Here is a 23,833-nt window from a genome sequence, read left to right as displayed (position 1 = left end):
GTCACAGGTAATTAATTGGACACAGGTAATTTAATTGGACAGTCACCAATACAGTCACAGGTAATTTATTGGACAGTCACCAATACCGTCACAGGTAATTAATTGGACAGTCACCAATACGGTCACAGGTAATTTATTGGACAGTCACCAATACAGTCACAGGTATTTTTTATTGGACAATCACCAATACAGTCACAGGTAATTAATTGGACAGTCACCGACACGGTCACAGGTAATTAATTGGACAGTCACCGACACGGTCACAGGTAATTAATTGGACAGTCACCGACACGGTCACAGGTAATTTATTGGACAGTCACCGACACGGTCACAGGTAATTTATTGGACAGTCACCGATACGGTCACAGGTAATTTATTGGACAGTCACCGATACGGTCACAGGTAATTTATTGGACAGTCACCGATACGGTTACAGGTAATTTATTGGTAATTTAATTTATTGGACAGTCACCAATACAGTCACAGGTAATTTATTGGACAGTCACCAATACAGTTACAGGTAATTTATTGGACAGTCACAGGTAATTAATTGGACAATCACCAATACAGTCACAGGTAATTAATTGGACAATCACCAATACAGTCACAGGTAATTAATTGGACAATCATCAATACAGTCACAGGTAATTTATTGGACAATCACCAATACAGTCACAGGTAATTTATTGGACAATCATTTAATGAATAAATGCTTTGATATATATTAAGGGGATAGAATACTTGTTTTTATTGACATATGTGGCATTAGATTAATGATTTAAGCTCTGGTATAAGCATTCTTATGTTCTTAAGTCAATCAAATGCTCCTTTCAACCATTGATGTTGTCAAAGCCAATTTGTCGACAGATTCAGGTCAGGTTGTAAGCTGGTGTCAGAATGATTGTTATGGTAATGAGTATATTGGGAATTAGATCATGAAGATCATTCAATAAAAAATGTATTTCATCGTCATTGCTTTAGAATACTATTTATACAATATTCAACACCAGATTTATGTATCATTTATATGTTAAAGAACACACAAACAAAGTTATCTTTAAAACAGTTTACTGTTATACAGAAGTCATTCATACACAGCTTTTACTTCTGCAAAAGTGCTACTGTGTTTTACCGGGGTAAGATTTCCTTGTCATACCCCAGGTAGAGATGGGGGAGGGGGATTCCTCTTGGGTGAGATTTCCTTGTCATATCAAAGGCAGAGAAGTGGGGATCTAGACCTTTAGGGTAAGAGTAGAATTATTATTCACTGACATATACCATGCTTCTGTGTCTTTTGGTTAGGTAGAAGAAAATATTTAAAGGTTTTAACACCCTTTGGGTCAGGTGAGCTAAAAAACTGGGATAAAGTATGAACAATGTTATCTTCCAGAACACAGAAAAAGGATGACCTACTTTCTTATTTGCATAAGATGCGAATGCATAGGGTGGAAGTTTTGCTGAAATCATAAACAAAAATCATATACCATTACACTAAAATGAGATTGTCAACAAATCAGAACAAGGACAATTGTTTCAACGGTAGCAGTAAAATACATATTGTACATGAGAACATAGCTGTGGAAACAAAAACAACAACCTGTCAAAGCTTATGTAACACAATATCAACCAAGTGTACTGAGTGACACTTATTGTAGAATTCATCATCAAAATTCACAAGTGAAAAAATAGTGTGATTTTGTGACTACTTAAACAGTAAATCTTTTATCTGAAATTTTTCTATATGTAACTCTCTCCAAAACTAGACAACAAGTCATGCTCTCATAAAAGCACATCTATTTATTCCTTACATTTTAATGCAGATGAAACAATTTTAAAAAGATAATGAACACATGGCAAGTAATCGATCACTAGTGTCCAGATCCAGACTCCACAAAGACAATAAGTATTCTCACGATTGTTCTCAAAGTCAGAGTCCCTAACTAAAATCCACAGAGACAATAAGTATTCTCATGATTGTTCTCAAAGTCAGAGTCCCGAACTAGAATCCACAGAGACAATAAGTATTCTCACGATTGTTCTCAAAGTCAGAGTCCCGAACTAGAATCCACAGAGAAAATAAGTATTCTCACGATTGTTCTCAAAGTCAGAGTCCCGAACTAGAATCCACAGAGAAAATAAGTATTCTCACGATTGTTCTCAAAGTCAGAGTCGCGAACTAAAATCCACAGAGAAAATAAGTATTCTCACGATTGTTCTCACAATCAATGTCTATATCCAAACTTCACAGGAATTCACTTTTAGACTAAGCAGAGTCCTCTTGTCCTTCCTTTGCCAATCTTAAATGAGGTGGTTTCTGAAGAAAAAAAACACAAATTGAGAAATAATTGCCTGAAGATTTAAATCGAAGTAGAACATGAAATATTCCTTAAGGTATGGAGTTTTAATCACAGAATTAAACATTTGTACCAGTACTGTCTAAAAAAGCAAGATAAATGATATACTGTACTTGACAGTAAAATTTATATAAACAGCAGTATTCTGGTAGGCCAATGATAAACTTAACTTTAATACATTCCCCCATACTTACCAAATGGTCTGGTCTATTATCTTTCTTAATGTTTTTTTGCTTACTCCTTTTCTTTAATCGTTTTCTGATATGTCCATCTTCAGCTTTCTGTAAGAATCAATACTATATGTTATAAATCTACAGATAAACTAAGACCTTACCTACTTCTCTCATAACACTTTATCATCCATATGTAAATCTGTTCATTCTCAGCCATACTTAATTTTGGTGTAGAATATACAAAAACACACGCGTCTACTGTAACATGAAACAATTTAGCTCTCCTTTTATTTTTTTAGTCTTTAGGAAAGGAAATTGGTGTGAAAGTTCCCTGTTTACAACATCTAATTTTCTTCAATTCAGTACAAATCTCTATTTATAAAAAAAGCCTTTGTAACAATCTGTTATCATATATCCATTACCAAATCTGCACCTTTTTTTGTTTGGGTGTTTCCTCTGACACTATATCATCAGCCGAGTTCTCATCACTCTCCCATCCTTCAGTTGCCTTCCACAAATCTTCATCAGAGTCTTTTCTTTTTTTCTTTGCCAGTTTCTTCTCTCCCATTTCCAGGGACACTGCCTTTTTAACTTTCATTTTCTTTGTTGAACCTTCTGTTTTCATTCCAGCTGCTTCTATTGTTGAATCTCTAATTTTTGAGTTGGGTTCTAGTGATGTTTCTGTTAATTTTTTTTGTTTCTTTTTACTTTTTGTTTTTGTTGAATCTTCCTTTTTTGTTTTTGAGGTTGTTGAATCTACTGCCTTTGCTGTCATGGTTGTTGTTTTGACTTCTTTTCCCGAACTGAAAATAGATGAAATACTGCACATGCAAAAGGAGGTTTGAAAATTCATTAAAAAGAGCTGAAACAACATGGTATACAAATTCCCTCACTCCAGGATCTATTCAGTGATGAAAAAATGTTTTGATAGACAACAATTTCTATCCCATCAAATTGAAATATCCAGTTAGACATCTCTATCTTGCCAGGGTAAGACAGCCTGCACACACACAGAACACAAACACATGCTGAATCGAAAGTTGTGAATTTGAGATGCCACTGATTGTTATTGTTTAAGATAATTGTAATACAGTATCTGATCATCTTTGATTATTCAAATAAGTAACGATGAGTGTTCATTATGATTGTCTTCGTACAATGTATTGTGTAGACTAAGATCAGTCAAAATAACAAGAGGCCTTGACGGTCACCTGAGATTTTAATCAATTTGATCCCTTTGGACCCCACCCATCAGCCCAAGGAGGTCAGCCAGGATCAGTATGGGCATGCCATTAAGTCGTCATCCTTTATTTATAATTCTAACCAAATTTGAAATATTTCCAATGGAAATTAAATAAATCATGCTAAAAAACTAGTTTTCCTGTATAAACTACAGTAAAATTTACCCACTCCAGGAAATGTTAGACCCTGGAGCCATGAAATTTTGGTAAAGCACTTTTAGACGCTTTCATCAATGAAGAGTATTTTATTCTACCATATCTCGGTGTTGAAAAAAGAGTTTTGAAATTAAAGTTAATCTAACCCCTTTTGGCCTTGCCCCACAGGCCCTTTTGGGGTCTAGACTGTATAATTCAAAATTTTGGTTTATCTTAGGCCTGGGAAGCTTTCTGTAAAATTTCAACGAAATCGGATAGGATTTTGAGAAGAAGCCAAAAACAATAAATTGTTACGGATGCATGATACCAGATCACAATAGGTCACCTAAAAAACAAAGGCCATTAATTTGCCTGATGTTTTTTCCATATTTGTCAATATCTATACTGAAACTGTACGACAATTGTATGGCTAATGAAACCAGTAGAGCAAGTGTGACGAAATTTCCATCTATAGTAACAGTGACTTCAATCCAACCCAAGAAGGGTGAGATGAGAACTCGTATAAGAAATGATGTTTGTAAGCTTGTGTGGACAATCTGATCAGTACTGAAGTAGAGTGAGGATGTCACTGGTTAACAAACAGTTGCATACATATGTACATACAGGCAAGTCACCAACTATTGAAAGGCTATGAAAACTTGAATGCTTCAGTGTCCTTCAAGGATGAATGCTCATTTGAATTGGCTACACAATGCATTACCATTGATTTCAGCTATTATCTGGTAAAATGAACAAATTTGTTAATTCGATAATTGTGAAATTTAATATGTCCAATATATAGTTCATGTTAACAGTATAATGTATCAAAACTCCACTCATTGTCATCATTGGCATCTTACACCTGACCAGAAAATTCGGGACTTTTTTAGGTTTAAATCATGGAGAAATATAAAAGGTTTGTTTAGTATTTCCAAGTCTTGATTTGGACAATGAATTTACCATATATATGTATGTGCGTGTGTGTGCTATCAAAGTGTTTCTTGAGGACTTTTAGTGGCTGATAGTTGACCCCACTCCCAACTGAAATTAATTCCCAAAATTTTAAATTTCATTCACCATTTTGCAAAATGAGGCAAAAAAGTCTCATCCCGCACCAGTGAAAAGAAGTCTATATAACTAACTCTCAAAACCACCCCCCCCTAAATAACTTCCTAAAATTTGTATTGAAATCTGTCAATTTTTAGTAGTAATTGAATTACAAATATCATGCACCACTTTAGACATATGATGCTATATGACCCCTAACACCAGACATTTTATAGAGAAAGATTATCTCCAGGTTGATAAGTATAAAGAAGTTCTTATATCAGAACCAGTAAGAATTTCTGTGTGATGATCTGATGACTACACTGTTTGAACTGTCCATCTCCTGATCATAAGATAGAGGTAACCTCTGCTCTTATTGAACTGCAATTAACTTTTTTACCCTTCTTTCAGTTTAGAAATTTGTCGTCGAATTCGCTTCCTTGATGCCGCAGAAAGACCCTCTTCTTGGAGTCTTTGGTTATAGTGGTGGAGTCTTTCTTCAACACTTTTCTCAGGGTTCAAAGTAGTATCACCCACTTCAGCCTGAACTTTAGACTTTTTCTTCAGTTTAGGTGGCGAGCCATTTTCAATCTTTGCCTCTTGGGCTGATCTTTTCTTAGAGCTAGCTGTTTGTGTAAAAACATTTACATTTAAATTTTTCTGAGGATTTAAAGCTGATATCTAGATATCCTATACGTAATCTAAATTGACGTAAATTTTACACTGATTTTAACACTGCAAAGATGATAATTTTTTAAAATCCTGCTCTGCATTTCATGGTGAACTACATACCAAATAAAAGCAGATCTCATGGGTTAGACTAATCAATGTTTCTCTTACAGATCTGGTCATACAAGTTACAATATTCTAATATATTCTGAATCTGAAAGTCTCAACCATACAGACACTACTATACTGATATTTAAAGTACTACAAGTGCATTTTATCTATGAATATGAAAGAGTTCACACAAATACTACCTGATCTGCATGTCCTTATCTGATGTTTCAAGTTAAATACTGATTTTTTTAGAGCTAATGTTTTTCTGCATGTCCATTTCAAGAAAAGCAATATATACGCATAATTATTTTTCACATTAAGAGTAAATTCTCTGCAAAATTATCTGCAATACTTTAACCAAGATATCAATGAACTAAGATTTCCTTGAAACATCAATTTAATGATAGAAATAAGTAAAAAAAATACCAAGGACAAAATAACAGCTACGTTACCAACAGGTAATAAACAGGGTAATGCAACATTACCCAAGGTTCACTGCAGTAACAGCAACAGGAAAAGCTGTCTTTAAACATTCATTTTTGTGATACTAACTTTGTACCAGGGTGAACATGTAGTGTCACCTGGATTTTCTGAGTACTGTAGTGGTTACAACATGTACTGTAGTGGTTACAACATTTTAGATTGCCTGGATCGGTGTAGTGTCACCTGGATTTTCTGAGTACTGTAGTGGTTACAACATTTTAGATTACCTGGAGTGATCGGTGTAGTGTCATCTGGATTTTCTGAGTACTGTAGTGGTTACAACATTTTAGATTGCCTGGAGTGATCGGTGTAGTGTCACCTGGATTTTCTGAGTACTGTAGGGGTTACAACATTTTAGATTACCTGGAGTGATCGGTGTAGTGTCACCTGAATGTAGTGGTTACAACATGTAATGTAGTGGTTACAACATTTTAGATTACCTGGAGTGATCCGTGTAGTGTCACCTGAATGTAGTGGTTACAACATGTAATGTAGTGGTTACAACATTTTAGATTACCTGGAGTGATCGGTGAACTTTTGACTGATTTTTCTAGACATGGACTCTTCATCTTCTTTAACTTATCAATAAGAGATTCTTTTACAGGTGACTTGACCACATTAGTTTTCTCCATCACATCACTGCTATGTTCTGATTCACTCGAGTCAGATGACATACCATTGCTGTTAGTCTTGGCAGCAGACTGTGATTGCCTTAAAAAAAATTGGACAACCATCTATCATAATGTAAATACATTATTGGTCTCTTTACACCTCTGACAAAAGGCTATGTTTGAAATATTTAAAATGTTTAAAATACTAGTTGTTGATTCCATTCTTATCATTTTATTTTAAATGGCAAACATATTTATGATTTTTGATAATAGCTGACACGCCTATCCTTAATTTTGATGATTGCTATTTGTTATCACTATTCTGTGACAAGTTTAAAATTCTGGATGGATCATTTTTGTACATTGTATTACATTCTTGAAGCTTGCATAGGACCTAATGTTTGTACATTGTATTACATTCTTGAAGCTTGCATAGGACATAATGTTTGTACATTGTATTACATTCTTGAAGCTTGCATAGGACCTAATGTTTGTACATTGTATTACAGTATTGGAGTTTGTATAAGATCTTATGTTTGTACATTGTATTACATTCTTGAAGCTTGCATAGGACCTAATGTTTGTACATTGTATTACAGTATTGGAGTTTGTATAAGATCTTATGTTTGTACATTGTATTACATTCTTGAAGCTTGCATAGGACCTAATGTTTGTACATTGTATTACAGTATTGGAGTTTGTATAAGATCTTATGTTTGTACATTGTATTACATTCTTGAAGCTTGCATAGGACCTAATGTTTGTACATTGTATTACATTCTTGAAGCTTGCATAGGACCTAATGTTTGTACATTGTATTACAGTATTGGAGTTTGTATAAGATCTTATGTTTGTACATTGTATTACATTCTTGAAGCTTGCATAGGACCTAATGTTTGTACATTGTATTACAGTATTGGAGTTTGTATAAGATCTTATGTTTGTACATTGTATTACATTATTGAAGCTTGCATAGGACCTAATGTTTGTACATTGTATTACATTCTTGAAGCTTGCATAGGACCTAATGTTTGTACATTGTATTACAGTATTGGAGTTTGTATAAGATCTTATGTTTGTACATTGTATTACATTCTTGAAGCTTGCATAGGACCTAATGTTTGTACATTGTATTACAGTATTGGAGTTTGTATAAGATCTTATGTTTGTACATTGTATTACATTCTTGCTGAGAAAAGGAAGGATAATTCTAATGCCACACCAATATCATAATTTCAAAATTTTCACTCATTTTTTCACCATTTCTATCGTCACCTCTACAACTCAATCAATGTACTATTACAGTCCAGCATCTTCATCTGATCTATAACTTCACACATGTAAAAATGTTTATTTGGAGGAAAATATCTTCCCTGGACATACTTACTGTTTTGCTTCTAACTCGGCAATCTTCTTCCTGATATTTTTACGGGTACTCTGAGAGGTAGTGATCTGAAGTTTCTGCCGTAAGGTGACTATGCTGTGTTTAGAACGGTCTGGAGTCCCAGAGTTTTCTGATACCTTCATCTTTGGTTTCTTGTGTACCATTGGGCCATCATCATCAGATTCCTCTGAAGAACTTGCTTCCTTCTGTCTCTTTTTAGGCTTTAATTTCTTATTTTCTCCAGAGTCCTGTGCTTCATCAGATATAAGCTCTGCCTTCTGTTTTTTCATCAATTTTTTCTCTGAATGAAATATTCATGTAAAATGTTCATATTTCCTTACAATTTATATACCAGTTCATGGTTTACACTTCTCATAATCTATAAACCAACCAGCAATGTCATCATTAGTTTGGATAAATTACCAGCACAATATTTACACAGAGACAAACTGTTGTGGAACTGGCTACACTATTCTTACAATCCGCCCTTATTAACGACAATATTGACTTTCACAGATTTGCTTTGATCATGAAAATGAATAATAGGCAAAATAATTGAGGTAATTTACAGTAGTGTAGACTATACCTTTCTTTGTTTTTTTCTTGTCTTTGTCTCCTTTGCCCTCTTCACCTTTAATACTGTTTCTTTCAATGTCATCTCCATTCGCAATCTTGGATTCTGTTTTACTTTCTTCTACTTTTACCTTCTTTTTCTTTTCAACTTTTTTTGTTTCACTGTTGATATTTTCACTATGCTTTACAGCTTTGCTATCCTCTTCTCTAAAACAACATAAAAGAAGTTAATTATGAAAACAACATTACACACCTTAACCAGTTGGATTCTTCTTACTAAAGATTACAGATTTCTATCTGCATTTTTCTTAACTGTAGAATTTCAAGTACTAGTTTATTAAATCTGTAATCGAATCTAAGTTCAATATTTCCCAGCAGTAGACTACAGATTTTTTTCCTGCAGGTTTATTTCTATCTACAATGTAATTCACGTCACATTCATTAATGTTTATTGGATTAACTATTTTTTAAATACAAATCTAGTATTATTATTGGTATACAAATTAACTGAACTGGGTATGGTTATCTTTGTGTAGGTTTGCAGATTTATGTTAAAATAAAAGCACATTCCTGCTAAGTGCCTTAACAAAAACTGAAACTGGAGACCTAATTACATTCATAATATGGTTACATAAATCATTTAATAAGAAAGAATCAACACATTTTCAAAAAAAGTCCAATACTAACTGATTGCTTAGGAGAGCATTAAGTTTTTTCTTGAGTTTCTTCTTTGCAGTTTTTGACAATGCATTGTCCTCAAGCTTTTGTTGTAGACTTTCCACTGTGTGTCTTTGTACAAGAATTTTGTTGGGAGATTTCTGGCCCACCAGTGAAGTTTTACTCTCTTCCTCATCATCACTACTGTCAGCTGTAGACAACTTCTTCATCCCTGTAAACTTCTTCTCTGTTTCTGAAATCAGTCAAGTACTGTTAAGTCGGCCTGTGGTACATATAATGCTGTACAAAGAGGTGGTGTGACATTTTACCTCTGAATTTATGTCTATTGACATGTTAAATTATAAAACTCCTGAAACTGAAGACTGAAGTTAAATTGTGCTGATGATTAAAACTTGTCACAACATTGATTACTGTGCAAACATTTAAGCTTAATTCCTGAGAGGAAATTCAGTGACAAGAAATCATCCTGTATATCCATCATTAAGTCCATGCCTGATAATAAACCCATCCACAATGTCATTCCAGTTGCATTACCAAGAAATGTTACATCCTGGTCCTGTAACAAGCTCCTTATTTGAGTCGAGGTTGGGCCCTTGACCAAGGACTTATAACAGGCAAATACACTAACAAAATCTAAGAAATGTTCAGGATATTTTTTCTTCATTTTCCAAAAAATGTTAGACTTGTTAATCTTTTCTTGTGTATTTGTGAAATAATGAACTTCTTTAACACAGGAATAATCTTCATGATAAAGTATGAAAGAAGTGTTTGTTGTCAAGGTTACAGTTTTTTCAGATGGCTGAACTAACAAAAAACATTAAAGTTCACTCTCCAATGATAAAAGTTGTATTTCAGTATTTTGGTTTCACTATGGCCTTCAAGCTGTTGGACAGATGAATGAGATGATGCATCCAGCCATATAAGGTCATCACACTAGACCTTATCATTATCATATAATCATAAGTAAGTAATATATATAAAAACAATCCCACGAGGACTTGGGACTATACTCACTACATTAAAATGAAAACAAGTTACTGGATCAATGCAAATGGTTTGCTAAACAGATAACGCATGTTTATTGGCTAAATCTGTATAATGATAAATCATACCTTTTTTCTCCTTATCCTTCATGTGTTTTGACTTTTTCAGTTTTTTCTTGAGTTTTTCTTCCACAAATGATGACGTGCTGCTGATGTTGTTTGATGATTGGCTTGATGATGGTGATTTTTTTATTCCATTGCTTAACTTCTGCTTTGTAATTGGCGGCTCTGTTTTCTCAACTTTTTCCTTTTTCTTGTTCTTCTTCCTGGATAAATATTTTCAAATATTATACATGTTTTGAAATATTAAAGATGCAAGCCATTATGTGATCATAACCCTTAGTCTTCAAATACTTGAGAACAACCACCTTACTGATTTTTCCAGAGACACTATCCATTGCAAAATACCTGCAAGGGTATGCGGCACAATAAACAAATTTGTTTTTTTAACTTATTTTCCATTTTTTGTTTGTTATTTATTTATTCTTTTAGAGTCATGTAATTTAAAATATTGTGAATCCATCGGATACAACCTTGGAAGTTTCTCAATATAAATAAACCAAATCCATATTTCTTAAACGTGTTAGTTGTGCCGTACAAAACAGCAAATTTAGAATGAGATAACAGCAGTCATCTATCTCTACTAGAGTAGCTAATGATTTAAAACATGTTGGTCTACATATATCTAAAATGTAAAAAAAAAAAAAAAAAAATTAAAATCAGTAGGGAAATTATATCATACTCCAACACTTCCTAACAACTTAGATGGATACAAAATTTCCCAGTTCAGACACAATTGAGAATAAGCAAGCCATAAAAAGAGCTTTCATAAGTTTATACAGATTAACACACAAAATAACTGCAAAGTGTAAGACATCAGAATGCAGTGAGGGTATCATTTTAATGTATTGTAATATCTGCTCCATTTAATCCATGTGTAAGTTTTAATATGAACTTTATCTTACAACAATTGCGAAACAAGTTATTGCAAATTATACTAATCACCCTCATTGGCCTGGATGTAAGTGTGCAAGGGGTCTTATTGTGGAAGGAAACCAGGGTACTTGGTGATAACCAACAGTAAAACAGGTGACCCTCTATTTTTATCACGTTTGTACAAAAATCAAACCCTTGACGACTTGGTGAAAGGCGAGTGTGTTACCACTGCACAACCTGAAGTGTAAGTGTGTGGTTGGATGTAAAACTTTGTCATCTGTGTTGAGTCAGAGTAACAGATGATGTAAATTTTGTGTAATTTTACATAAACTCTACATACTATGATACACAACAGATAAAAATGTTTGCATCATAAAATTGCCATAATGGAGAAGATAAAACCGGGAGCAATAACTACCAATTTTTATACACTTTAGTATGTCTCAGTAAGGCAGTGTGACATTTTAATAAAAATATTAGCTGGAAAAAATTGTAAACACTGGAAATATGAATAACACAAACGGAGCGAGTTTGCTCAGAGTGACTTTATAAATGGGTCTATCTTTGAAGAAAGTGAAGCCATTAAGCATGGTGTTAATGAAATTTCCTGAAACGTATTAAGTGCTGGTTATATATATGAATGGAGAGGACTCTTTGACTTCTAGTAGGTTTGAAATGAAGAAATAGTACAGAATGAAGGTGTCTGCTAATAATTTAAATTTCTTTTCACTTTTAGATATCAGGCGTAAGGATTTGAAAAGCATTTTCAATAATTAAACCATTAGTACAGCATGACCATTTCATACGACCAGCTGCATGCCACTGTACCACATGGCACATGTGCACTCGCTTTGCATATTTAATCTTTACGTCAATGACATTCACTGAATTCGTTAGTAAATGCAGATGAGAATATATGATTATACTTTTTAGATGGGTTGTCTTCTGGCTCTGTATCGAAGCTTTCATCAGAAAACCACGACGCTACAAGTGATTTTGATGCTTCGTCCACTTCGAGTTCCATGTTGACAACATTCGCACGTTGCAATTACTTCCGGAGCCTGCGCAGAAAAGACCCCGCAGAAAAGCATTTACTGCTCAAAGCTACTTCCTATTTTCAAGTCACCAAGCATGTAAGATCTCACGTGGGTACGTGTCTATAGTCGAAGTGATATTTTGGTGTTTCATCAGCCAAAGGAAGAAATATTGCTGGAAATCGATAGATATTTCCTGACTAGACCTTTTAAAACTGCAAGTTATCACTGTCCGATTGGTAAGCGTTTACTTCGAATATTAGCATGTTACCATAAGTATTATGATTTTTAGGTCAAAGGTCAACTCAGGAACAAATGTAGGGTAGAAACTAGATGTATGAAATAATGATTATGTCATAAAATTTATGTTTTCGTTGGAAAAAATGTGTAATTACATTATGCTAATTATTCAATCTTGCATCAAACATATGTGTAGTTTATAAGTTGTCCTTATAAAAAATAAAAGGTCAAGGTCTCCGAAGATAAGGTTATTAAATCTCATTGGCTGATATATAACTCAACATACTCATGATTATCTCATGACTACACAGTTTTTCTGTTAACCTCATATTAGATGTATTTGGTGAATAGAATCAGTAAGAGGCCTTTTGACATTGCAATGATATATTCCAATATACAATGTATGACTCGAATACAGGCAACAAGTGACTTGGATTATATTGTTACTGTCTGACCTTATCTTCTTCATGTGGAATTTGAATATTATTATCAAAGAACAGATGATTTATTCTAAGTCTGTGGTGAAGGCCATTGAAGATAATTAAATGCCTTCATGAAAAAATACAATGTATTACTAATAAAACCTGTAGTAGTTTTAACTCCTTTAACAGATTTGTAAAGTGTATCCTGTTACCTTCAGTGGTTTGACAACATGTTTCAGCATATGCTTGGCAAAAATGCATTTCCTGGCAGCCCATGTGCTCGGGCTATAATGCCTATCAGTTGGATACTTGATTCAGGAGTTTCATGTTCTCTCTACAAAGGCTGTAGTACACCACTTAAGACATCTCCCTGATATCTTAAAATGATTTACTGCACATATGTAGTGTGAAATTCTGGTCTTATTTGTGCAAATCAAATTTTTTTTGTCATTTTTTTTTCATCATGATTTTTTAATTTTTTTTCCATGGTGGATTGATTAAGTTACTAAATTATGAGTTGTAACTGTAAAATAAAGTACACATCAATCACTTCCTTATTTATGACTATATATTACAATGTGTAAATAGGAAACATCACAGGAAGTGTACATCTGCCTGTAAATACACTTATAAAGTGGTAGAGTAAGTTAAACATCCTGCGATTTAACTTGTTGTAGCTATTCAGATTAAATTTTTTTAATATATGATGTGTTATTAAAGATAAAGATTGCCCATCTTTTATCTATCAAAAATGGCAGTAATTGATCATATGTAATTGCTTGAACAGGTGAATTTTAAGATACAGTCAGCCTTGATAAGACCTTATGATATAGAACAATACCCTTTCGTTGTTTTGCAGGTTTTATTAAATTCTTATGGTTTCAAAAATGATTTATAATAAACATGGTGTAACGAGAAAATCTGTTAATATACTATATATTGCCAAACAAAAATGAACCCAGTTTACATAATTTTTTGGTTCCTGTAGTGGCTATCTCTTTAGCCAAATGACATGTGATGGGCCTCTAGCATGATATTCAGTGAGGCTAGTAACCGCAAATGTATTCAAGGAGACCTTGTCTTAAAAAAACCCTGACTGTTGTAGGGAAAGTAAGGTCAACAAATAAACTAAACAAAATCAGGGAATGTGGTCTTTTCAGGACAACATTATGATCTTGAATTTGCTGGTAAAATATACAGAACACCAATGTTAATTGACGAGCTTATTACTAGGCGTGAACTTATAGCAACATGATATAGTACTTCCATATAAGACGCGTACTCTTGAGTTTGATTGACATTTTAGTATATGTATGTATATGTACCTGTTTACAATTTACAATTTGTTGTATCTGTCTGCCTCCAGTGCTTGACGATTGAATGTAACATCATCTGTGTATTGTTGGTTTACAGACAGTGAGAGATGTAAGCTGTGTATAGGAATGGTTGGTCTGCCTTACATCAGATATGACAGAAACTAACTTCAAGGTTGCCCTGCTGGTCAGTATCTTAGTATATTCTACATTATCAAGTGGATCAATTATACTCAGTCTTTCTGATTAATGGAAAAAATTTCTATTACCATTTAATCAATTTCAAAGAAAAGGAAGACAAAACATATAAAAAAAAACCTAAAGCGTTGCATTGGTTTTATAATAGGATGCACTTCATTGTGGAGAAATCGTTAATTATTTTGTTGGTACATAAAGCCATTGTGATTCGTCCGTTGTTGTCTGCCATCCACCGTGCATAAACTTTTGACGTTTCAAACTTCTTACCAAGTTCCACTAGTGGGATTGAGCTCAAACTAGCATGAAGTGATCCTGAGGTGGTCCTGACCAAGTGTTGTTATTTTTTGGGTATGTCTGAATTTCAAGATGGTTGCCATCTTGAAAAACATGTTTTAAACTTCTTCTCCAGTTCCACTGGTTCCATTGAGCTAAAAATAGGTAGGAATGTTAAGGAAAGGTAACCAACAAAGTGTTGTTATTTTTCAACCTTTTCAAAACTTTGATACAGCAGCCATGGAGGCCATTTCGTAGCACGATTGTGCAGTCATGGTTTTTCTTGTGCAACACCTATTTCAAACTTCTCAAGTTTCACCAGTTGGATTGAGCTCCAACTTTACTATTAAAAAAATAGGTAACACTTGTTACAGTTACCTACTCTTCACCAAAACTACCATCTGCATCATGGAAAACAGCTTCTAAGTAAGATTTCATTCAAAGTAGAAAAAGACCCCCTTCTCCCTGCTGATATTTGTCAACAGCACACTTCAACACAGGGGTGCCTTAAAGGATACCTATTCCAGTTTAAACTCATACACATATCCTGTTATGAAATAAAACTAATCAGTTCTATTCGGTTGTAGATCGTTGTTCAGGGGTTTTGTTCTATCTGTAGTTTAGGCTAAAGCTGCTGTCAGGAAATTGTATTTTAGATTTTGGTTCCTGAGTTTTCACCCTTTTTTTGTTATAGGCAGGAGCAGCCGCCGGTATTTCTGTAGATTTGTCACTGTTTCCATTGGATACCATCAAGACCCGCCTACAAAGTCAGCAAGGTTTCTTGAAAGCTGGTGGATTTCGAGGAATATACTCAGGTCTGCTGCCAGTAGTGGTCGGATCAGCACCCACAGGTATGAATCAGTAAAATCCTCTAGATACGATGTCAAACACTCCTGTTTGTATGAATATTTTTATTTCTATAATAAAGATTTGTGACATAAAGTTACAGTAGAAGTATTTAAATCATATTTTGACAAGTTGTTCTTAGATACCACATCATAAAGGTATAGAATAGTTGTCAGGTTACGTAAATGTCTTTCCACAATGTAACATCTCAGTATCGACTTTCTCATCAGTAGCCATAAGATGTCTTTGATGTTATAGAGAGAGTTGGACATATCATGAAAATGACACAAAAACCAATAATGACACCCCAAATGTCAACTAAATTTTGTTCTCTTCAAACATTACTGGTATCTAGATAAAACAGAAAACCAGTTTATTTTTTGCTGGTTTAAGCTGGTGTGTTTGAGAATATGGATAACACTTCTATTTTTTAACAGTGAAGGTATATTATGATTGTACTGTTGGATGTCAGCGTTGCAGTAGTCCTGAAATGTATCAGTTTTTAGACCCAGATTATTGGAGGATGGACTGATTAACTCTGTTTTGTCTTTAATCATCCTTGTTTGTCCTTTAGATAAAAAAAATGAATGGATAAGAAGAATGTATTAAACAAGATGGCTAACAGTGTTGTCACAAACTGAAACACATTGTACCTAAGGTCTATCATCACAGTGTCCCTTGGTATAGCACTTAAAAAATAGAAATCTTTATACTTTCAGTGGAGTTAAATTAATCTTTCAAAATAAAGTTCTTTATGGAGGCTGTAATACTTAAGTTTCAGCATCTAATCATAGAGTGAGATCTTATGTCCTCAAGTCTGCACAGATGGGTTAATTTCTTGAATGTCAAATTTGTCTATAACAAAACACAATTTATAATATGATTCTTCACCTGTTTGTTATTAATCTTTATTGCATTTTGTAGCTGCTTTGTTTTTCTGTACCTATGAGCTGACAAAGACTGTGATGAGGAATACCTTGGGTGAGAAATGGTCAACAGCATCACATATGATTGGGGCCTCATTAGGGGAAGTGGTAAGTACATAGATATATTAGGAAAAATAGCAAATACAGAAATATAACAGATATGATGGGGGCCTCATTAGGGGAAGTGGTAAGTACATAGATATATTAGGAGAAATAGCAAATACAGAAATATAACAGATATGATGGGGGCCTCATTAGGGGAAGTGGCAAGTACATAGATATATTAGGAGAAATAGCAAATACAGAAATATAACAGATATGATGGGGGCCTCATTAGGGGAAGTGGTAAGTACATAGATATATTAGGAGAAATAGTAAGTACAGAAATATAACAGATATGATGGGGGCCTCATTAGGGGAAGTGGTAAATACATAGATATATTAGGAGAAATAGCAAATACAGAAATATAACAGATATGATTGGGGCCTCATTAGGGGAAGTGGTAAGTACATAGATATATTAGGAGAAATAGTAAGTACAGAAATATAACAGATATGATGGGGGCCTCATAAGGAAAATAGTCAATACAGAAACAGCTTTACACATGATGGGGCATCATTAGGGGAAATGGTAAGTATAGAGTTGTACCATGTATGACAAAGCATCATTAGTGAAAAGGGTTGTTACAGTGACAAAACGAGAGAAGTAGGAAGTAAAACTGAGGGGCTTATTCTACATTATGTAGGAAATACCTGTGGTTGGTCAAATGATTGGTTCTATTTAGATTCCCGGGATGAGGTATTGATATTGACGAATGGTGTTTGCCATTTACATCTAATGTAGTATTCAAGATGGCTAATGTGATCTCTATTAACAATGAAATACAGCTTAAGTTCTGAACCAATGCTATGTGATATTTAAGTAACTGATGTAATTTCTTAATTTAGAATTTATGTATTATGATGTATAAATTTTTGTTAGTCAGCTTGCCTTATCAGAGTTCCAGTAGAAGTTGTAAAACAAAGAGCTCAAGCCAACCCACACCTGACATCCAAGTCTATACTTTTAACCACACTCAAACAAGAGGTGAGTTCTTGACGGTCATTTTAGCCCTCACTTAGATGGATTTCCAATAAATCTTCGATGTCAGACAGGTAGGATTACAAGTCAAGAGAAATAAAAAAATTAAGATCAATTTAAGAAGGGCTGTCAGCTAGTTAACTACTCAAACATGTAACCTTAGAATGAAATTAAGAATAAAGAGGAAGAATGTTCAAGATATCCTGTGATTGATTAAAGATGTTTTTGAAAAAATTTTTTTAAAACAACATTGTTAAAATATCACAAGCCAATAGACCCTACACATCACCCTTTTATCTTTAGTTTGATGTATGTTATGGTTTGTTTGCTTGATTGTTGTTACAGGGATTCCCTGGTTTGTTCCGTGGCTACTTCAGTACAGTAATCAGGGAGATGCCATTCTCCTTTATACAGTTTCCAATATGGGAATACCTAAAGGTGAGTAATCTCATCTCTCCCTTAGAACTTGTAATATTCTTATTACCTTGTAATATTTTTGAGAGTATTTTGCTTAGAACTGTCGATTGATACATGGAAATGGGATATGTAATTAAGAGTTTGGAGAAAAAACTTCAGCCAAAGTGTGCTGTTTAAAACATGTTTGAGCCACAAAACACTCATTTGTTTAACAGATAGCTAAAGTCAGAAATTTTGGTGTCAAATGTGTCATGTAAACTGATGGGACTTCTCCAGTTATTTATTATTTTTAATTTTTGTTTTACCTTTAGAGATAGATTACCTGTAATTTAATAATATTTGATCAACAAAACTTACACAAAGTAGTATGTTCATTGTCTAGATAACATATATGTAAGTTAATTGTGTAGAACTTCAATGATTACCTTTTTTTTCAGTTACATATAAAATGAGGGTGGGGGCTTGTGAGTTATCTAGAAAGAAAGTCCATAGAATCTTAATTGGTGAGTTTGTCACCAAAATACAGGAAGAAAAGACTTTGAATTAGTTATCATTTACTGAAATTTTCTGTACTTGTTCAGGATGTTTTATGATTCCTACATTTTACCTTCTCATGTGCAGTTGCGATGGTCGTCTTACCAGGGTAAAATTGTAGACCCATGGCAATCTGCAGTGTGTGGAGCTGTGGCAGGTAAACATTGTACCACTTCGTAAAAATGATACAAACCTATGTATAAACAGTATAGTAATACTATCCCCACAACCATTGCCAATACTATTCATTGTAAACTGAATTTTTTTGTCAGTGATATATTTTCATGGATCACACTTTACCATGTTTTGTATCATTTAAAAGGACTGCTTTGATCCTATTAATAACATTATTTTAATATAGTGTTGTGTCATTTCATTAGTTAGAAATGGGAACAAATTTATATGAAAATACTTTTGTCTTTTCCAAGATGTTGAAATATATCAGATACCTATAAACCAAGTTGATATATCTTGATTGGTAGAAGACACCATCACTTACTGGTAGTGACCTTTCTATCTTAAAAGGTTGTATAGGAGCGGGAGTGACTACACCCCTGGACGTGGCTAAGACGAGGATCATGTTGGCAAAGGTATTGTCAGCTCTTCATCTTCTCTTTACAATAAAGGTTTTCTGGGCATTTAAGATAAAAGATATGTTATCAAAACTAGGCTCTGAAGATTTTTTCAACTCATCTAGAGAGATAACAATTTTGTTTTGAACAAACAAAGATCATCAATGATTTGTATCTACCACTGATGGTATGGAATCAAACAAAGATCATCGATGATTTGTATCTACCACTGATGGTATGTAATCAGACAAAGATCATCGATGATTTGTATCTACCACTGATGGTATGGAATCAGACAAAGATCATCGATGATTTGTATCTACCACTGATGGTATGGAATCAGACAAAGATCATCGATGATTTGTATCTACCACTGATGGTATGTAATCAGACAAAGATCATCGATGATTTGTATCTACCACTGATGGTATGGAATCAAACAAAGATCATCGATGATTTGTATCTACCACTGATGGTATGGAATCAGACAAAGATCATCGATGATTTGTATCTACCACTGATGGTATGTAATCAGACAAAGATCATCGATGATTTGTATCTACCACTGATGGTATGTAATCAAACAAAGATCATCGATGATTTGTATCTACCACTGATGGTATGGAATCAGACAAAGATCATCGATGATTTGTATCTACCACTGATGGTATGGAATCAAACAAAGATCATCGATGATTTGTATCTACCACTGATGGTATGGAATCAAACAAAGATCATCGATGATTTGTATCTACCACTGATGGTATGGAATCAGACTAGGTTATATTGTTTCTGTAGACAAAATGGGACTATTGTTACTGGAGTCAACTGTGGCTATATCAATTCTGGAGTCAAACAATTGTGCTATTGTTTCTGAGTCCAACTATGGCTGTGTTGTTTCTGGAGTCAAACTATTGCTAATTGTTCCTGGAGTCAAACCATGGCTGTATTGTTTTCTGGAGTCAAACTATGGCTGTATTGTTTCTGTAGTCAAACTATGGCTGTATTGTTTCTGGAGTCAAACTATGGCTAATTGTTTCTGGAGTCAAACTATGGCTGTATTGTTTCTGTAGTCAAACTATGGCTGTATTGTTTCTGGAGTCAAACTATGGCTAATTGTTTCTGGAGTCAAACTATGGCCATATTGTTTTTTGGAGTCAAACTTTGTCTGATATGTGACTTGAAAATAATTGTATGTATTTTATTAATTAATTGTGTGGCATGTACTGTGTTTCAGATGGGAACCCCACTTGCCACAGGAAGTATAAATTTTGCTCTTAAAACAGTTTATGCAGAAAAAGGTGTTCAAGGGTAAGTTAAACACTTTGGAATTTTGTTGCAGTAAAGAATAGAAAAAAATTTTGAAAGTGAAATGGAATCCAATGTTTTTCAACTGTAAGTCATAATTCCTAGAATAATCAGTTTTTGTTTAATAGAAAATGCCAAAAAGGTGAATTCCATTTTCTACACTGGGATAGGTTATTGAATTTTCTATTGAAAAAGGATTATACCTTCAAAAAAATGGAATCCATTTATACATATCCAAGGTGTTTTATAAAGTGTTGCCTTAAATAACTTTTGTAACTATTCCCCGAAGTTGTGCAGCTAAATGGAGATAATCTGGGAGTGCTGGTTGTGTGGTTCAAGTTAACATTACCAGTAACCACATATATATACTTACATGTTCCTCAGACTTAATATCTATCATACAAATTCTACATCCATTAGAATTATCATAAAATTGCTGTGGGTTTAATCTTTTGTAGTCTATTTGCTGGGCTGGTGCCGAGAGTGACATGGATTTCCATAGGTGGCGCTGTATTTCTTGGCGTGTATGACAAAGTTAGAGTCACCATCATTGCCCTGACTGAAGAGGGATAACCATGGCATAACATAGTTGTTTTCAAGACATTTAGTTAAACAGAATTTAATTTTTTATTGATTTCCAAAATACATCATTTTTTCTTAAAAATTGTTGTACTGAATGTGTGAGGATAAGAAAAAAATCTCATTGAGACATAACATCATCCATAATGTCTCTCACATCATGTGACTAGTTTATACTTTATATTTTCAGAACTGCAGTATTATGAATGCTATAATGTTCTTCATGAATGGGTATAAAAAGATAATCACTGTGACCACTGGGTGTTAACTTTTCATATTATTGAAGTATTCTGTATTAGTACGGTCATTTCACTGATGTGCATTATTTAGATGACAGATTTGTAGACCTTGTATTCACCTGGTACAAACAGGACTTCGTAACGGTGCTTCAGCTCGTTTATGTTGACAGCATTAGTTTTACGACAACAACTTGTTTGTTTTAGTAAAATTACTCTGTCTTAGGTAACCTGCTATTGTGACTTCACTTTTATAAAGAAAATATGTTGGCTTGTTATGGCTTACAATGGTTTTAGAAATTACAGAATTATTTTAGTGTCGTGTGCATTGAAATGTCAGAAAATGGCTATCCATACACATTTTAACCAGTCATTCCAGAGTGTTTCAAGGTTTGGCTGGTTTCTTGGTCAGTACTATTTTATTAGGGAAATAGAGTATATGGTGTTATATTTGGTTGTATCAACCTGTGGAAGCATTTAGGCCCTAATTGGTAAACGACTTAATTCTGCTATTAAACATGAATTTATGATATGATAACACACATTCCAAAGTAATCAGAGAATCAGACTTGTTGCTTGTTAGTTGGTAAATAATACTGATAGTTTTATAATTAAAACTGGTATTTTTGGTAAATGATACCGGTTATTTGGGTAAATGATACTGGTATTTTGGTAAATAATATGATAAACGATATTGATATTTTGGTAAATGATATGGTATTTTGGTAAATGATATGATAAACGATACTGGTATTTTGGTAAATGATATGGTATTTTGGTAAATGATATGATAAATGATACTGGTATTTTGGTAAATGATATGGTAGTTTGGGTAAATGATACTGTTAATTTGGTAAATAATATTGTAAATGATACTGGTATTTTGTGATTTTGGTAAATAATACAGGATAAATTAACTTCTTGGATTGGATTTCTTGATTCTTACATCCTTAAAAGTCATGAAATGCTTGAAGGTCAGTGGATGCTTGAAAGTGCTACCGAACTTTGTATACGTCTGTGAGATATATGTTAAATGATAACCCGTAATTACCATTTCCTATATTCACAAATGACTGTCATTGTTCAGGCCACATCACTAGCGAGTGAGAAAAACCTTGTAACCAATCAGGTGTTAAGGGAAGGAAAATTTCAAAGGATGAATGAGTTATCAGTATGATGTTTTACAGGGATTTCATTGATATCTTTTACAGATTAATTTGTACAAACTCTGAAAAATTTCTTTGGTTGAAAGAGTTCTCTGTAAAAGGTTTTACAGAGATTTCATTTGTTCATATGGTTGGTTTAGAAAGTACCATACCTGTACAATGGTTGCAAGGTTTTACAACTTATACAACATATTTTATCAAGCATAATATACGTCATGTACTATACATTATATACTATAAATCATATGAATAAAATAAGAATTTGTTTTTGTGTTTTCATATTATCATACTGATTTTTCTTTGAATGAATTATCCAATCATCTGTGAATGTTAGCTATAGTATTCACTTGTAGCTGACATGTTAATTCGTGTCATAATCAGGAAAATTGGTTCATTTCAATCAAAGTGTTAGATCATTCATGTCATTCAATTTTTAATTGTTTTCAGTAAATGATAATGTGTCACACTGGATATGTATACATATATATAGTGTAAAATAAACAATTAAGGATCCATCACACAATTAAATATCTTAATTACATCACAAAATATTGATCTTATAATTTGTACTTTTTTATTCACATGTAAATTACACAGGTATTGACGGAAAGTTGTAGTAGGGCGATAATGTCTATGTGTGATAGTGTATATGACTACTTATATAAACATTCTAATGATTGTATATTTCATATGAAACAATTGCTTTCAAAAATTAACTTTCGCTTTTAACTATCTTGCCAATGCTTGTTTTGTTATTATCTGAGTTGTGTTTGTTACAATGAATTGGAGATGAACTGCAATTAAAAAAGTACTTTTATACTGATCTTGTGTTGTTCAAAAGCTTGTCATTTTATGAAAATGTTATCAGAACAAAAAAATGAAGGGATTTTTCTGATATTGGGATTAAAGATTTTGATAGGGGTAACAACCTGGCCACTGTAGGAGCCAATGGAGACTAAGGCAGTGTTGTCACTGGAACTCTGGTTTGCATAATTGGTCAGATATCAAGCCTCAAGGACATATTTCTACATATATATATTGATATGTTTACAGTGAAAATTTTTCTCTAGGATTGATGTTTTATAGATCCACTGCTCAACTTGCCGTGAGTCTGTAGTTGTCCATCCTTAAATTGCTATTGCTTGAAAAGTACTTTATGAATTTTACTCATATGTCATATATAGGTTGCACTTGTTTTCAATTCTAGCCTGACTTCAAGTCCCCTAGTTGATACAATTGTCCCTCTAGCA

At 33.6% G+C, this 23,833-nt stretch overlaps 2 protein-coding genes across 2 annotated transcripts; one reads left to right on the top strand and one right to left on the bottom strand.

Annotated features, from left to right (window-relative positions):
• Positions 1-1,051: 1,051 nt before the first annotated feature.
• LOC132547759 (myosin-2 heavy chain-like) lies at positions 1,052-12,540 on the bottom strand. Its single transcript, XM_060211561.1, has 10 exons — positions 12,365-12,540; positions 10,572-10,768; positions 9,469-9,691; positions 8,795-8,988; positions 8,212-8,509; positions 6,731-6,924; positions 5,351-5,576; positions 2,961-3,330; positions 2,549-2,635; positions 1,052-2,314 (listed from the first exon to the last, which is right to left on the bottom strand). Exons 1-10 carry the CDS (start codon positions 12,460-12,462, stop codon positions 2,264-2,266), a joined length of 1,938 nt encoding a protein of 645 aa, XP_060067544.1. The 5' UTR covers positions 12,463-12,540; the 3' UTR covers positions 1,052-2,263.
• On the top strand, positions 12,373-23,407 carry LOC132547760 (mitochondrial S-adenosylmethionine carrier protein-like). The gene is made up of 10 exons (XM_060211562.1): positions 12,373-12,711; positions 14,548-14,634; positions 15,613-15,769; positions 16,689-16,798; positions 17,673-17,777; positions 18,117-18,209; positions 18,810-18,879; positions 19,248-19,312; positions 20,532-20,605; positions 21,061-23,407. Exons 2-10 carry the CDS (start codon positions 14,602-14,604, stop codon positions 21,173-21,175), a joined length of 822 nt encoding a protein of 273 aa, XP_060067545.1. The 5' UTR covers positions 12,373-12,711; positions 14,548-14,601; the 3' UTR covers positions 21,176-23,407.
• The last annotated feature ends 426 nt before the right edge of the window (positions 23,408-23,833 follow it).

Source organism: Ylistrum balloti, unplaced genomic scaffold (assembly GCF_031769215.1).
Source record: "Ylistrum balloti isolate Yb309-2 unplaced genomic scaffold, AGI_CSIRO_Ybal_v1 Utg369974, whole genome shotgun sequence".
Lineage (NCBI taxonomy): Eukaryota > Metazoa > Mollusca > Bivalvia > Pectinida > Pectinidae > Ylistrum > Ylistrum balloti.
Note: the sequence above shows the minus strand (reverse complement) of the source record. Positions and strands in the feature narration are given on the sequence as shown.